General features: G+C 36.8%; 1 protein-coding gene across 4 annotated transcripts in view; it reads left to right on the forward strand.

The window, feature by feature from the left end:
* Positions 1–17597, forward strand: part of LOC107757534 (stAR-related lipid transfer protein 13-like) — a 58470-nt gene that overhangs the window by 16557 nt on the left and 24316 nt on the right. For all 4 annotated transcript variants that reach the window (XM_016575042.1, XM_016575040.1, XM_016575041.1 and 1 more), the window contains one exon: positions 14453–14524. In XM_016575042.1, the coding sequence (XP_016430528.1) occupies positions 14453–14524 (72 nt within the window). The remainder of the gene's footprint in view (positions 1–14452; positions 14525–17597) is intronic.

Here is a 17597-nt window from a genome sequence, read left to right on the forward strand (position 1 = left end):
GAGAACCGCTAAGAACAATGAGCTGTATTCAGCCAAACACACACACACACAGCTAGAGCACAGAAAACATTTCCTTCCCCACACACACACACACTTCTCAGATGTTATTTATTCATGCAACCGCTGCTTCTATCTAAAAGCATTTAACTTAGAACTACTTAGATTTGAACATCTTAAACTGACTGATATGAACTCAAAACAAAGCCAAGAACGTGTTAAAGAGAGAGTTCACCTGAAAATTTAAATTGTCATCATTTACTCATCCTCATGTCGCTACAAACCTGTATGACTTTCTTCTTCAGAAAACTAAAGAAGATATTTTGAAGAATGTTGGTAATCAAGTGGTATTGGTTACTATTGACGTCCATTGTATTAACAAAAACACTGAAACATTTCTCAAAATATCTTTCATGTTTCATAGAAGAAAAAGTCATACAGGATTGGAACGACATTAGGTGAGTAAATGATGACAAAATTTTAATTTTTGGTTGGACTATTCCTTTAACAGCATGTGTGGATGTGATCTGTTTCTCTTCAAAGAGATGTGTAAATTCATGAAGAATCAGTCGTGTGCCATAAATACCCAGAAATCCACAGCAGCTTGTTCACAAATGCAGTTCTATTCTTCGGGAACATAGCGATACTCTGTGGAAAGGGTGGAGACTCCTCAGAAACCCCTCTGAAGAACACAGGGGCTCTTCAGAAATGCACAGACACTCTTCAAAATGCAGACTCTTTCGAAACACAGAGTCTTTTCAGAAACAGAGGCTTCTTAGTCCATTTCTCAAAAGTCGCAGTGTTTTCCTGATGAGCCTCTGGACATGTCTGTGACCTTTTCATTTTCATCAGAGATACAAAGATGTCATAGAATTATCAAAAATGTACCCTAGCATAAATCCGAAGACCTCTTGAAATAGTCACTGGAGTGGCCTAGTTAAAGCACTGACCTGAATGCTGTTTGCTTTCAACCAAAACTACTTCAGGAACACTGAAGACACATAGAGGCTTTGCTAGGGATCCAATCAGTGGAGTTTGACTTTTGTTTTTCAGAGTTACTTGGAAGTTAAAACAGATTGAAAATATGCAAATGTAGAAGAAGTGTGGACTGGGACAGCACAACATTTTAGTGATGGTAGAAACATGGAAATATTTTTGTAACGTGTTATAAAAAGGTCAGTTTTTTTCAGTTAATGTATTAGGTATGATTAACATTTTTACAGCAATTATTAATCAGAATTAGAATGAGCTTTATTCGCCATGTGTGTGCAAACACACAAGGAATTTGTTGTGTTTTTTTTTAGGAGCTCTTGGTACAAACATACATACAGTACATACAAATTTGACATTGGGAACAGAAAGAACATTTAAATAAGTAAGACTAAGGAAAAAATTATAATAATAATAATGTGGTGCATCTGGAACAGAAGATTTATGTACAGATTTGTGCATTATTATACAGCTGTATAAATAAAAATATGTATATGTATTTACATAATACTTGAGAGAGAGGCAATAATTAGTTCTTAAGAAATGAATTACAGAAGACAGTTGGTGATTTCTGTGTTAGCTGTTTAAGCTGGAGATGGCATGGGGGAAAAACTGTTGCCTAGATGTTCTAGTGCACAGAGATCTGTAGCGTCTGCCTGAGGGGAGAAGTGCAAACAGGTTGTGGCTGGGGTGAGAGGTCTGTGAGGATGTTACCTGCCCCTTTCTTCACTCTGGAGTTGTACAAGTCCTGAAGGTTGGGCAGGTGCACACAAATGATCCTTTCAGCTTTCCTGACAGTCCGTTGCAGTCTTCTTATATCTGATTTGCTGGCTGACCCAAACCAGACAGTTATAGAAGAGCACAGATAACAGCTGAGTAAAACTGTCATCTGTGCCTGTGGAAGGTTGAACCTTTAATCTAGGTTAATATTCATTTATAAATATACTGTTCATTGTTAATTCGTATTGGTTCATAGTAGATTAACTGTTAAATGTTTGAAAATTAATATATTTATGAATTGGTATATGTGACCCTGGACCACAAAACCAGTCATAAGGGTCAATTTTTGAAATTGAGATTTATACAACATCTCAAAGCTGAATAAATAAGCTTTCCATTGATGTATGGTTTGTTATGATAGGCCAAACAATATTTGGCCGAGATTCAACTATTTGAAAATCTGGAATCTGTGGGTGCAAAAAAATCAAAATTGAGAAAATCGCCTTTAAAGTTGTCCAAATTTAGAATTTAGGAAATTTACTAAATATCTTCATGGAACATGATCTTTACTTAATGTCCTAATGATTTTTGGCATAAAAGAAAAATCTATAATTTTGACCCATACAATGTATTTTTGGCTATTGCTACAAATATACCCCAGCGACTTAAGACTGGTTTTGTGCTCCAGGGTCACATATATTATATTGGCTTGTCCCAATATCAGATTTTCACTACAGAATTATTGTGGCCAAAATAATTCATGATAACAATATTATCACAATATCTATAGAAAAAAATGCTAGTTAATTGTTAACTTTTATTTAGACTTATTTTGTATTTTTTCAATGAATCACACTCAAAATACGAGTGTAGGGAGGCAGAGAGAGTCTGCTAACATAACTGTACAAAAGCGTACAAAAAAAACTTACCGTATTGGCCCGAATATAAGACAACCCTGATTATAAGACGACCCCCCTTTTTCCAGATGTACCTTTTGGAAAAAGGCTTTTTAAAAACCAAATCTTGTTTTTTCTCAGTAAAACACATTTTGTCTTAAATTATTTTCATATTGCATATTTTTCCTATTTTAATTTTTGTTTTGAAAGTATGGTAAAAAGTGGGTGTATTATTGACATGTCAAAGTCTAGACCCTGAATATAAGACAACCGCGTTTTTTCAGATGTATTTCCAAGAAAAAAATATTGTCTTATATTCGGGACAATACGGTACTATAGATCGGCATTTCCTGCAGACTGGAGTGTCTCCCACTGGCAAATTTTTCGAGTGTTTCTTATTTGTCTCTCATCTCTGGCATGATTTTGTGCAGCAGTAGTAGCTACAAACTGCTTGGTCGTCATCTTTTTTATATTACATTACATTACATTATATTAACCAAGATTAATAAATGCTGAAAAAGTGTATTTAATTGCTAGGCTACTTGATGTTAGCTATAATAATAAATGTTTACAAATTGGGTCTTATTGTAAAGTGTTACCAACATTTTTATTAGATGATACCGAATTGCATCAGATGGTATAGATTTTGAAAGTTCATGTATTCCCATGACCATGGCGTTGTTTGGGGCTTGCTTTGTTTTTATGTCTGTACCAACAGATCAAACAATAATGCAATCATATCATACAACATCATTACCACCATTTTTATTTTAATACTAATTTTAAAACGTTTATGTAATTATTCTCACATGCGAGCAGTGATGAAACTATTCCCCTCTGGCCACTTCCAAATGGGGGCATAATTTGATTGCATCTTTTTCTTTTTCTTTTTTCCCCCTTCTCGCTCATTCCCTTTGGCTCTCTCATTGTATTTCACACACAACATCAGTTTGGTCATCTTAAACCATCTGCTTATGGTACAGCAGGTCAAGAAGCACACACTTTCACACATGCAGAGAATGAAGTAAGGCTCCCTCCCAGCACACAGCAGGTTCACACTACATTCAATTTACCAAAGGTCACTCACTCCCCCATCTCACACACACACACACATACAGATAGCGCACATATGTGATGCCAACAGGCGCTTAAAGTGCATTCAAAATGAGATGAAGTGCTTTCCTTCTGCTCGCTCCACTCCCGTGGGAGCATTTAGTAGTGTTTTCCTCTTCTGCTTCAGGGTTTTCATTGCTTTAAATGCCTCTGTCTAATTCTGGTTTATTTTTTTCGTGCAGCAGGGATTACCCAGGCTTACTACAAATCACTCTCACCCGCTCAGTGCCGCTCTGTGTGCGGTTTGAAGATCTTATTAATCACGCTGTGTTTATTTCAATTGTTAGTTATTGAAGGTATTTTGCACTAATCCAGATTTCCATCGTTTATAAAATGAGTTTCAAAAATAGCTGTATAAATTCTGTCTCTCCACTTGGTCTGAATTTATGAACATTTTAGTTGGTATGTAGCATATAGCGCAAATGCTGCAGCTTCTGCCACTTCAGTATGCATGATGTGCTAGTACTAGGAGAGAGACGAATTTGGCAAAAGTAGGTAAAAAGAAATTGAATGTCACTGTACTTTTGAGAACTTAACATTCAGGTGAGTGTTTGAAATTGGGTGTTCTCCAGGTTCTTTGAGAGTATTGTGGGGGAATTCGCTAAGAATGAATTTCAGCCACTGTTAGCGTTATTTTGCAGTCCGCTGTCTGCTTTTTTTCAGTTCCTTAGTTCCCAAAGGAATTATGCAAATCGGGTAGCATTGCAAACACACCCTCATGCTGAACACAATTTGCACTATTTGTCCACTGTGATACAGGAACCTGAATCATCTCTTTAAAATGCTGAAAGTGCCGTCTGGATACATGCCAGGGTATAATGCTTCATCATTTGATGGATAACTGCTGTCTCGATCAGTAAAACATCTTTTGAATTAAAGTACATTGACCACCTGATTTCTGTGGGCAGTAATAATAATGTGACCTTAATTGTACAAGGCAAATAGTGCTGAGTTTTGTGAATGATGAGTCTCATTTGCATAGAAGGTATGTTTGCTCCATTATTCCAAACCTGACTTGCATTCTACTGGTAAACACACAAAAAAGATATATTTGCAAATATCTGTTTTTTTTTTGTGTTTTTTTTGACTATACAATGAATGTCAGTGGGCTCCTGGGTTGTTTTGAGTCCCTCTAACTTTCACTGTATGGATAAAACAGTTTTTCTTTTGTGTTCCACATGTTGAGAATGACATGAGGGTGATGACAGAGTTTTCCCTTTTAAATGCACTTTTAAGTTGCTAATAAAGTCAAAAAGATTAACTTTTTTTTGGAGGCAGAACAGTCTGTATTTGATGAATGTAAATCTTCTTTAACTAAAGCTGTCGAGCACCTGACAACATGAACATGTACTTTCTACAGCATGCCCCGAAGGGACAAATACACATCACACATATTCACAGTGTAAAACATCCCGATTCATTCTGTTGCAATCACCTGCATTCCCCAGTGCTTGTTCTCATTTTGGTGAACTTTACTTTTTGTTGCCAAAACTGAGGCAGTAATGCAGTCAATACATGACCGGGATCAGTGAGATATATCAGTAAGAATCGTGTAATCGATCTCCTATTCAGTTTCTACGTGGTGAGTGTGATAGAGCGATGAGATTTCAGCGGCAACAGTATGTAATGTTTTACTAAATGCACATACACCACTGTTCAAAAGTTTGAAGTTGGTGCGGGTTTTTTTTTTTATATAAATGTTTTTGAAAGAAGGCTGAACTTATTTGATCAAAATAACAGTAATCGCTGCACTATTGTGAAATAATATTACAATTTAAAATAATGTTGTTCTATTTCAGTATATATTAAAATGTCTAGGGATGTCCCGAGCTGCTCTCAAGGATTTGTTTTACTGATCGGTATTGGCTATCCTAAGCCTGATCCTTATTTTCCGTGAGCTGTCATGCTGGTGTCATGCAGTGGGTGACGGTGTGCACCTTCCAGTAGGTTTCGCCAACCGCCATTAAATGGAAAAGAAGATGCTCTAATGTCGGTGTAATGTGCAAGAACCAATGAGGTCTGTTCTAGCACCTCACACACATGTTCGAGCTTCAGTGTTTAACATATTCGATGCACACTTTAGTATAGAAACACTCGAAAGTCATTTATTTACCATTTACTTTAGTGATTAAGTTCATATCACTAGTCCCATATTCATAATTGTGACCACACAATCTGTTTGTGTTTACCAATGTCTGTGTGTGTGTGTATATATATATATATATATATATATACCATCCATCCATCCATCCATCCGCAACAATGTAGTTCAATACATGGCTTGCCACATCAGTGTTTTTTTGTGATTTATGACCACACAATCTGTTTGTGTTTACCAATGTCTGTGTATGTGTGTGTATATATATATATATATATATATAATCCATCCATCCATCCATCCATCCGCAACAATGTAGTTCAATACATGGCTTGCCACATCAGTGTTTTTTTGTGATTTAAAATGTGATTTTTTAAAAACAAATTAACAATAAAAAATGCTCCTGTACGCTTGTGTGCACTGGAGAAAAACATGGATTATCATATCTACTTCAAATTTCTTTTGATTAAAGGATTATTTTTTCCTATTTTTACCCAACATAGGATGGAGTGGGTATGTATCATTATGTAATGTCTGTTTCATTCATTCTGGGCTTCGGAGGCCGCCCTCCAGCAGAAACTCCACATATGCATTACAGAATTAATAGAACTCATGAGGCTCCAGGAAATCCCTAATATGGACAAATACTCCAGCTGTCGCTGTAACTGAATAAAAAGAAGATAGACAAGTTTTGAATGATAAAACATGAAAACCATAAACACTCAAGCGCGACAATATATGGTTTATTTGTGTTCTTTAAGCCATCTTGGGTATTTTCATAAAAATTAAGTATATTTATAATCCATTGCTAATCGACATGGCCTTTTTTACAGTATAGAATTTATTTTCTGCCTCGTTCTGTGATAAGAAGCCACATCAGTTCACAAAAGGAAGTTATTACAAACATTCGACTGATGTTGTGGAGTAAAAGCATGTTACAATGTTCTCTTGTTGGACAACAGGTTTAGAAACGCTTCTCATTACAAGTCGTAAAAGGGAAGATGTTTGGCGTGCGTTGTTTTTTCGTTGTTATAAGCGGGGAGACGTTTCCTCATCTCAGCGTGCAAACTCATGGGCACACAAACAGAGCCAACTCGGAGAGAAATAAAACTCACAGGAATTAATTAAACGCAAAACCGGAAAAAAAAAACCTGCAACACACAAGCGCGTACTGAACTGTGGATGTCGTACCGAACGGATCAATATTATATTGAGAATTGTGGCATCCCCAAAATATATTTCAAGAGAGAGAGAGAGAGAGACATTGGTAGATGTTAAAGGGGTCATAGGATGCTACATGCACTTTTACAAGTTGTTTGAACTGAAATGTGTGTTGGCAGTGTGTGTACACAACCACCCTATAATGATAAAAATCCACCCTCATATCAACTTGTGGAAAATGGGCATCCTATGACTCCTTTAATGAATAAATTGGATTGATTTTAATAACTTTATAACTAATGAACTTGAAGTCTGGAAGTCAGTACCACATGATCTTTCAGAAATCATTCTAATTTGCTGATTTTGTGCTCAAGAAATGTTTCTTACTATTATCAATTTTGAAAAAAGTTGCTTTATATTTTTGTGGAAACTGTGATGCTGATTGTCAGGATTTTTTTGATGAATAGGAAGTTCAAAAGAAAAGTATTTATTATAAAATTATTGTCGCTCAATTAAAGTATTAATTTCTTTAAAAAATATATCTTATTAACTTATATGCACATTTTCACTAAATTTTCGTTCAATGAACCAAAGTGATGCACTTAGGTCTAAAAATATCCTTTGCTTGTTTCTTTGCAGGTCTAACAAATGACAGATGCTCAATGGCAGGAGGTTACAGCAGCTTGTCAACATAATTATTTTAGACCACAAGTGATAACTTTATTTTAAATACTATCAAAACATGTTGGCCCACTGCTGCATTGATGTCTGCATTTGCCAGATTTGCGATATGAGTGCAGTCGATTGCGATTACATTTGCAAACCACAAGAGTTTCTTAAACGTCGATACCACTAAAACGGTATATGCATGCAGTCGAACGTTTGTGATGTTACAGACTTCTCATATCACACTGTTTTTATGAATCTCTGTGCTTTTTGAATACAAATATCTCTGATGTTTACAGAAAATTCTCTTAAATGTTTCCATGAGAGAATTTCTTTCATTCCTAACCTGCATTACCATGTTTTAGGCACTTTAGTTGAATGAAGAGCTAGCCATGTCAAAAGGGACAGATTATAGAGCTCTGTGGTATGCAGGTCTCATATCAACACATAGAGACACTTATGAATGCTGTAAAACCTCAAAGCATGTTTTTGAAACAGCTGTGAGAGGAATGCTGATACACAAAGAATACTCCCTCTATCACAAGAGCTTTATTTAGCTCAGAGCTGTGGCTGACATGTCTTTGGCCTGTATACTGTAGATGTTTTGGATGTAGCTCAGTCAGTGTCTCAGACTGCAAACCAGAGTTTGCAATGTTGGGCAAAATGTTGAATGTTTTGCTGATTTTAAACTATTTATCAGAAGCAACTCATGGATGGAAGAATGGATGGATGGAAGAGAAATTTAATAAAGAGAGTTTTTAATCTCATCCTTGTTTTATAAAACATCAAGCAATTCCCACGGTTTGACAGCGTATACTGATCTGCGAATAGAGGACATAGTCATCAGGGATATCCTAGCATCCCGTTCACACCGAGCGGCAACCTCCCGCTCTCTCTCGTGAAGCCAACAAGGAAGTGACTTAAACTGTAATTCGTCAACTGGCCACTAGAGGCTGGCTGCAAAAGGCATAATGAGGACACAGTAGAAATGTATAAGAGCTTAGTGAAGCAGCTGCCCTGGAGGCAATTACAGGAGCTTTTGTGTTGTATATGGAGACTAGTTTTGCTGTAGGGTTTGTAAAGGCTGATAATGATGTGATTGTTCAGACTTCTAGGGTTTGGTGTTGATTTCCAGATTTAAATCTGATTCACATGCTGTTAATTTAATTCTGATTTTGATTCAGATTGGTTCTTTTCAGAATAATGCGGCTGGATTTTGGGTTATAAGCAATTTGGGCGATTAACTTTTTTTTTTTTTTTTTTTTTTTAAGTCCTGCCTTCTAAATGAAAGAGCTGATTGGTAAAGTCATTGCATCACTTCAGCTATTTTTTATGCTATTTGGTCATAAGAAACTAAATTTATAAGACGTCAATGGTGATTTCAAATATTAAATGTATTTGGAAGCTTGGTAGACAGCTTTGGAAAATTCGATGTGCTTGCATGACTGAAATAGCTGCCTGAGAGGCAATTCAAAGATGGCAGCCAAGTGAAATGACTTGCCTTCAGGGACTTTGCTAACTGGTAGTGCTGTATGTTTTTTGATTCACTAAAAACAACTGGCTCATAAGAGTCTACATTTTTTTTTTGTTTTTTTTGGGAATCAATTTACACTGGACGCACTATATGTTTGTTTTCGTGTGCAGTTGGCAAGGATAACTCAATAGAAAGCAATTTTTTGCCATTATTTTGTGTCAGTCTTTTTATTGCATTACATTCAATGCAGACTGTGAACTCACATTCACAAATATCTGTCTTTTGCCATGGTGCTCTTTTAGTATTGAAATGACTAGAAATCAAGCATATTAGTAAAGGTCAATGCTGGGGTAGTGGATTGAAAATGATTGTTCATATTTACAGGAATAGAAACTTTGATCTTTGAGAATTCATTAATTTTACATCTGCAGTAGAAAACGATGACCATGTTATTAAACCAGCCTCACAAAAAGATGTTTGTGAGGGCCACTGTGGTGGGGAATCCCACTTTTTTTGACCATCTCTGCCCTGCTGTCACTTTGAGCTTTCTCAGATGTGTCCACACATGGAAGAACATCATAAGTTAAACATCTCTTGTTATGCTGTAGGAGATTTTACTAGGCGAGAAGAATTACAGTAAGATAAAATGTAATTCTCAGTCGTCATGCTAAGCCACAGCAGCACCGCCACCCATTAGCCACTAATTTTTTTCATTTTAATACCATAATGCTTTAGACTTCCTGTTTATTGACCGGAGAAAGACGTAGGGGGTGGGAAAAGGAAAAGAGAGGGAGGGGTAGTGGAGAAGGAGAGGGGAAAAGAAACACTTTACTTGGGGGGTTTCCACCTTTCCTGAGATGAGAAGCGGCTACAGAAATGTTCATGTTTTATGCCTGTCTGGATGTTCTTATAAATGTAAATCTCTTTTTATACCATTAATGATTCCTGAACTTACTAATAACAATAGTATTAACTGTTGATGAGTGACATGAAGAAAAATGTACAGTAATGATGAAAAACTCAAACTCTTGCCTAGGGTTGCAGTGGTATACCGGCTTCTTGGTTATATCATGGTATTAAAATTGAAAATTGACGGTTGTCACACCATGTGCATTTGCTTATTTACGGTATTGAAAAAAAATCATCCGGATGGAAAATGTCAAGTGCATGTACACAAATCCTTTCCTCCTCAAATGTCTGTCAGACTTGTCAGCTTGCGCCACACATATGTATGAAGCAACGAAAATGTCAGAGAGAACTTAGGCTTATACCACCAATCTCCATCCCTCGCTGAAAAAAGACATTAAAATCTTCATTGTAATGATTTTGATATTGATTTTTAAATCTGAAGATTGATTTTTTTTAAAAGCTATTTCCAGTTGATGCATGATCCCATCCAGTAATCGCCATAAGCTTTGTGTTTTGTTAATTTCAATAAGAAACAAAGACTCAGCTATCAAACTTTGTCAGTTACGAGACGTGAATCCAAATCAAATCTTGAAATACTGTATACCGTTACACTGCAATGTCTTCTGTTACGGTTATCGAGTTCTAAAAAAATCTTATACTTTTGCAACTCTACACATGCCACATAGCATATTTGTAGATGGAAAGCGACATTTGAATGGAGTGTCATACAATGTGTTTGACTTTAAGGCTACATCCACACGAAGCCAGAGCTTTCCCTGTCCGATCTTTTTTTTCCCCTCGTCTCAAGAAATATCTGCGTCCACACGAAACCACGAAACCGACACAAAACGATGTAGTATACATGCCAGACCAGTATGTGGCGCTGTAATTCTGCCACAGAGATACACTAAAAGCGGAGAAGAAGACTTGGACTATGCGCATAAACCTTGCGCTAGAAAATTATTTATATAAATATGTAAAATTATATGTTAATCTTACATATTCTAGATCACTAGCCTATTAATGGGTTGAATGTTCATTAGACAGTTAACACTCAAATGCCTATTTAAATATGCATTTGAGTTCTAAAGGCTGTTTGTGTGATATAATTTGTATTAGAATGTAATTTCATCCACATCTGTTCCGGTGTGCCAGAGATCATCTTTAAGGACTTTCAGCAGCCTGCCTTTATAAATAGGCCAGAGTTTCAGAGCCCAACTCACCCTGACAGCCATATCAGCTCAGCCTGCTTATGAATACAAAGACTGTTACTGACAACATTTGCAAGCCCCCTGGCAACATTTCACCCCCCATGCATCCTAGGTGTATATGACTTTCTTCTTTCAGACGAATCCAGTCGGAGTTATATAAAAAATTGTCTTTGATCTTTCAAGCTCTATCGTTGTACTCAGCGGGTGTTGCATTCCTTTTGTTCAAAAGACGTGAAATAAAAAATATACGGATTCGCTGTACACACCAAAACGCAAGGGCGGTGTTTTCAGATTTATCCACTCTGGGACCCGGTTTAAAAAATATCAGTTTCACTCTCCCAAAACTCTGGATCCGTGTGGACGAAACGCCTATACGATACAAAATGTATGCGTATACAGCTAAACTGAACACAAGTGATATTAAAGGGTTAGTTCGCCCCAAAATGAAAATTAGGCTGGCAACATTTCACCCCCCATGCATCCTAGGTGTATATGACTTTCTTCTTTCAGACGAATCCAGTCGGAGTTATATAAAAAATTGTCTTTGATCTTTCAAGCTCTATCGTTGTACTCAGCGGGTGTTGCATTCCTTTTGTTCAAAAGACGTGAAATAAAAAGCACCCTTCCACCAAAAAAAAGTGTCTCACACGGCTCCGGGGGGTGAACAAAGGCCTCCTGTAGCGAATCGATGCGTTTTTGTAAGAAAAATATCCATATTCAAAACGTAATAATCACTTTAATCTAGCTTGCGCCAACAGTTGTAAACGGAAGCAGTTCCGGGAGCATGACGTATGTGGAGAAGAAGACTTGGACTATGCGCATAAACCTTGCGCACGATATACAAACGAACATGGGACAATACATTTATTAATCTGTGTTAATGTTAGTTAATAAAAAGACAATCGTTCAGTGTTTGTTCATGTTTTTGTTGCTGTTACGTGACGTAGCGGTGTCTGACTAGGGGCGAGACGTGGGCTGATGACATCATCGTTTCAAAAAATATACGGATTCGCTGTACACACCAAAACGCAAGGGCGGTGTTTTCAGATTTATCCACTCTGGGACCCGGTTTAAAAAATATCAGTTTCACTCTCCCAAAACGCCGGATCTGTGTGGACGAAATGCCTATACGATACAAAATTTATGCGTATACAGCTAAACGCATCTCCGTGTAGATGGGGCCTAAGTGTGTGATCTAGAGGCAGTAGAAATGTGGGCGTCTGGGCGGGAAATCCCAGAGCACTGCTGGGAGTCAGGGAGTTTTGGAATGCTGAAGGGGCAGAGCATGGAGGAAGGAAACGGACGAAGCTAAAGTGTGTGTACGTGACCATTTGTGTTGCTATGCACATGCATATTTACGCAAACATTTTCACATTTGACGTTTCTGAGTTCTCCTGGCATTTGAAACTATCAATTTTCATTTGGTGTCTAGCGACTTTGGGGAAAAACTCTATTGTTTTACTCTTCACTTTTCACCTTCATTTCCTTGTGCTTTTGTTGTAAATGGAATTGATCTTTTTAGAATAGCTTGATTAGACTTATTAATTTGTCCACAATACGTTCATATTTTTCTATTTTAGCATATTAAATTAAATGTATTTGGATCGAACTTTGCTTCTTTTGCTCCTGTTAACAAACGTTGGTTTTCACGAGAGGCACCGGCGCATGCGCAGCGCTGACCTCATAACCCCGGAACTGCTTCGGTGTACAACTGCTGGCGCAAGCTAGATTAAAGTGATTATTACATTTTGAATATGGATATTTTTCTTACAAAAACGCATCGATTCGCTACAGGAGGCCTTTGTTCACCCCCCGGAGCCGTGTGAGACACTTTTTTTTGTGGAAGGGTGCTTTTTATTACACGTCTTTTGAACAGAAGGAATGCAACACCCGCTGAGTACAACGATAGAGCTTGAAAGATCAAAGACAATGTTTTATATAACTCCGACTGGATTCGTCTGAAAGAAGAAAGTCATATACACCTAGGATGCCTCGGTGTAAAACGCAGCCTAATTTTCATTTTGGGGCGAACTAACCCTTTAATGCTCAGAATTTTTATGCTAATGTGGCCTGCTTGGGAAATTATCAAATTGTTATTTGTGCTGCACAAAGAGAAAAATGTTTTTGACATTTAGAGGACACAATCTCAGTTAATTATGGTTTCATCAAATGCATATTCTGATGTACCACTCATATATTTTACATTCTGTTGGGCTTATTTGTTTCAGCAAAATAAATCCCCATTTTTTGCTATCCAATTCCAAATCACTATATTCAATTAAAAATCTCCTTCGCTCCTACCCAAGATGTACATCGAACTGTACCTCAATACTTTCTAGGCAAATTCCTGATATAGGAGAATATTTAGTGTGTTTACTAGTGCTTTGTAAACTGATTTGTTCTGTCAGTCAGACACCAACAAAATCAAAGAGCTTTCATTGGCTCCTAAAACATGCGTGCGTAATTTCTCTTGTGCCCTGGCAAATCTAATGATCGAGATCACTACTGGAATATTAATGACATGAGGAATCTCCCATTTTCTCTCTGACTATCTCCTTCTCTTGTATTTTAATTCCTCTGTAGAAATGCTGCTTCTGACAGCTTTAAATCATGTTTTAAATGAGATGATATAATGGAATCTGTTTCATTACATCTCCGATTTGGTGGATTGTGTCCAGATGGAGGCTGATGAGATACTTTAATGTCAGGATTGATTTTCTCAGGGCCAGTCGCTTTAGTTTGTTTTGTATTTGCTTGAGGTCTGGCTGCCAAGTCAGTCAATTAATGCAAGTAAACAGTAGTTTACATTGTAGTTACTGTGTAAACTACTGTAGCCCAGCTGCTGTGATGTCTGTTAATCAAAGAACAAAAGGAAAAAAGAGGAAATCAATCACTTTTGCAGCCTTAAGGATTCATTTATATTTAATTTACAATTTAGTGTTTGATAACTTTATTCAATTTCTGTATATTTCCTACTTGCTGAAGGGCACAGGTAGCTAAATATGACATTTATTATAATGGGTTTATGTGAAGATTGTTTTAAGTTCATTTTGGAGCCACAGGTCTTAACAAAATGGGGGCTTGTCCTTTTTGTATTTATTCATGCTAACGTCTTTTTCATTCATTTTGCCATTTTCTTAATTTCCCTTCATTTTCTTGAATCAACCCTACTGAAAGAGTATATTATCGTACTGATTTCACTCTTTTTCTCTCTCAGAGCTGGAGGCGAAGGAGGCCTGTGACTGGCTCAGAGCGGCGGGGTTTCCTCAGTATGCTCAGCTCTATGAAGGTAATCCAGAACTCATCCCACAAAAGTCCACTCATCCCTCCATTTCCACACTATTATCTGTCTCTTTCATTTGCCCCTTAGCTCTGCTCCTTTGTGTGACTCAGTGTTATTTTACTATTTTCTTTTCTTCTGGTTTCCCTCTATTTCGTTCCTTTAGAAAGGTGCAGAGATGCTCCCTCCCGCTTTGTCTCTGTTCATGTCCATGACTGAATGGATGGAAGCGCTTCACTGCAGAAAGCTTCAGTATTATTTTGTTTCAGGCTTAGTGATTGGGGAAATACATGCGAAGCCAGACGGCTTTTGGTTCAGATCCCTTTTGGGTTGTGAGTGTAAAGCCATGCTGAACCAGTAGGAGTTCCACAGCACTGCTCTGAAGCAACCAACACAGGTGCTTCAGATATTCAGAGCTTGTTTTAGTCCTGCTAGCCTGCTTCCCCCACCCAGAGATTGATTTGTGCCATTTCACATACACTGATGTTTAACAAATCTGGAAAGCTCATGCTGGCTCAGTTCACAGGTTATAGAAACAGAAATAATTCTGGGGGAAATTCATTTTAGTTTAAAATAATTGGCAGATTCACCCACAGAAAAATTCTGTCATCACATACTCACCCTCATGTCAGTTCAAACCCTCTGACTTACTTTCTTCCACAGAACATAAAATAATTTCCTGGTCACCTATTTTCCATATAATGATAGTGAACGAGGACAGGTGCCGTCAAGTTCCACAATGGCAAAAATAAAAGCACAAAGTGTGATAAAAGTGATTTATGTAACTATATTCCAAGTCTTCTGAAGCTGTACGATAGCTTTGTGTGACACTAGGCATGCACAATATAAACATTTCGATATTTCACATTTGGATTACCTTTGCCGACCATCATCTAACACTCACTTAAATCAAATCTCTTAAAATGCTAATATTTTAATAACACTTTTAAATGCAATCTTTAGCAAATCCCAAAATCTAATTTTCATACTGTGCGTAATAATATGATGCTTAAATTAACTTACAGTACAGTTACATTAACTTGCAATAAACTTACAGTACAGTTGGTACAGTATGTTTTTAAACAATACAATACAATCCATTGAAAGTATTTTCATTTTTATTATTTTTTTTAAATCTGTGAAAAAAAACAAACAGAAACTCTATTTTAGCTATTTTTAAACTCATTTGAGACCTGGGCAGACCATATCACACTAACTTTTTTTGTTTGAAGTGATGTGTTGGTCTCAAAAGTCCACACTATTAAGTTTCTTTACTTCCTGATGTTTTTACTCGTATAGTACCTGCAGGATTCTGTCGGTGATGCTGTGTGACCCAGACGATGACGAATCCACAAACAAGTTCTAATATTAGCCTACTCCGATTTCACTGGCAGGGCTGAACCTGCACCTGAATGCAGATAAATCAGATTTTTATTTTAAGATCACGCCTCAGTAGACTTCACGCTCATGAATATGAAATAAGGAACAAATGTCTCGAAAAAATAAAAGTGTTTTTACCAGCCCTTAATAATAGAAAATAGTGTTTTTGTTGTTGAAATTATGACTCTGTGTTCATTAGTGAGCCAGGGTTCTGGCAGGTCTGTTGTTTCTTATGTCTCTTAATCTTCTTAATCACTTTTCATCTTCCTAATTATGCCTTCCAATGCTGAGAGCATTTAAAATGTTAATTAAAGATGAAAACTGGATGACGGATTTAAACAAGGCTGTGAGAAATAGAACTGGTCTTTACAATGGTAGGCGCTGTATAAAGATCCTATATCACATGTCATTTCAAAGCTGTTTTAAAACCGTTTTTGTTTTACTGAAAGTCATTTGGAAGGATGTTTCATCAGCTGAACGATTGGTACAGTATGTTGTTAAACAGTACAATCCGTTGAAAACACACTGTACTTCTATCACTCGCAGCCTCATTTTCATTCCTGTCAAAAATTAAATGACTAACATCTACAGACAGAAATCTACTGTACATACAGGCTATTGTATCGCATCATTCTGTTTTTCTGCATCTCTCAGCAGGAGTGCTGCATTTTTAGAATGCAGTATCAAGTTAAAAGCAGAAACTTGGGATGCATTATAATTACATGCTGATATTGATTATCAGCTGATATTAGCAATAATTAAATTTTTAATAATTAAATAACAATGTTAAATGTAACCTTTAGCAAATCTCTAGATGATTATCCATTTTTCATACAGCACAACATGATGTCATTCCTAAATTCACTTTAAATTATTAATTTTAGTTCTTAGTTATATTTATTTATTTTTTTTATTTATTTTTACCAGAATTTTAATATTAGCCATTTATCAGTTATTAACAATAACAAAAATAATTATCGGCTAATCTGTATTAGCCAGAATTGTAATATTAGAGCATTGCTAGTAATAGTAAAAATGTGTCTCGAGAACTGTGATTAGCGCCACTATTTTGCAAGAACACGTTCTTGAACTGCTCTATTCTCATTCTAAGCTATTGGTAAGTGTGGTCTGGAAGGGACACTTTGCCTGCAGTAGCACATGGGTTTTTCGTTTCCGCTTCAAAGATATAATATGTGTTAAAGGGCTAGTTCACCCAAAAATGAAAATTAGCCCATAAATTACTCACCCTCAAGTAGGGATGTGCGGTATACCGGTACTGGAAAAATACCGGTATATATTATATTTCAAACGGTACGATATCCTCATTTTGCTCAATTCGGTATTTCATTCGCTGCTGTTCCAAAGTTCACCACTATGTGGCAGTGTTACCCAAACTGACGCGAAACCGGCAAGCATGACAACGGAGAAACGACAATGGATAAAACAGGTGAAACTCACTCTACACGTCCGAAATTAATAAATAAAGAAAGCGGTAGAAGTGAAATATGGCATTACTTTGCCTACAAAAGTGATGAAAAAGGTGAACCAACCGACCTTAATTCACCAGTCTGCAAGCGCTGCTATAAATCATGTGCTGCCATGGGAACATTTGTCACTCGCTCATCCTGATTTGTTCAAGGAGTTAAAAGATCGACAGGTAAATGTGTCTCTTTCAACTGATTTAATTTAGACTTTTATTTTA

This window comes from Sinocyclocheilus rhinocerous, unplaced genomic scaffold, assembly GCF_001515625.1.
Source record: "Sinocyclocheilus rhinocerous isolate Xijiao unplaced genomic scaffold, SAMN03320098_v1.1 scaffold984, whole genome shotgun sequence".
Taxonomy (NCBI): domain Eukaryota; kingdom Metazoa; phylum Chordata; class Actinopteri; order Cypriniformes; family Cyprinidae; genus Sinocyclocheilus; species Sinocyclocheilus rhinocerous.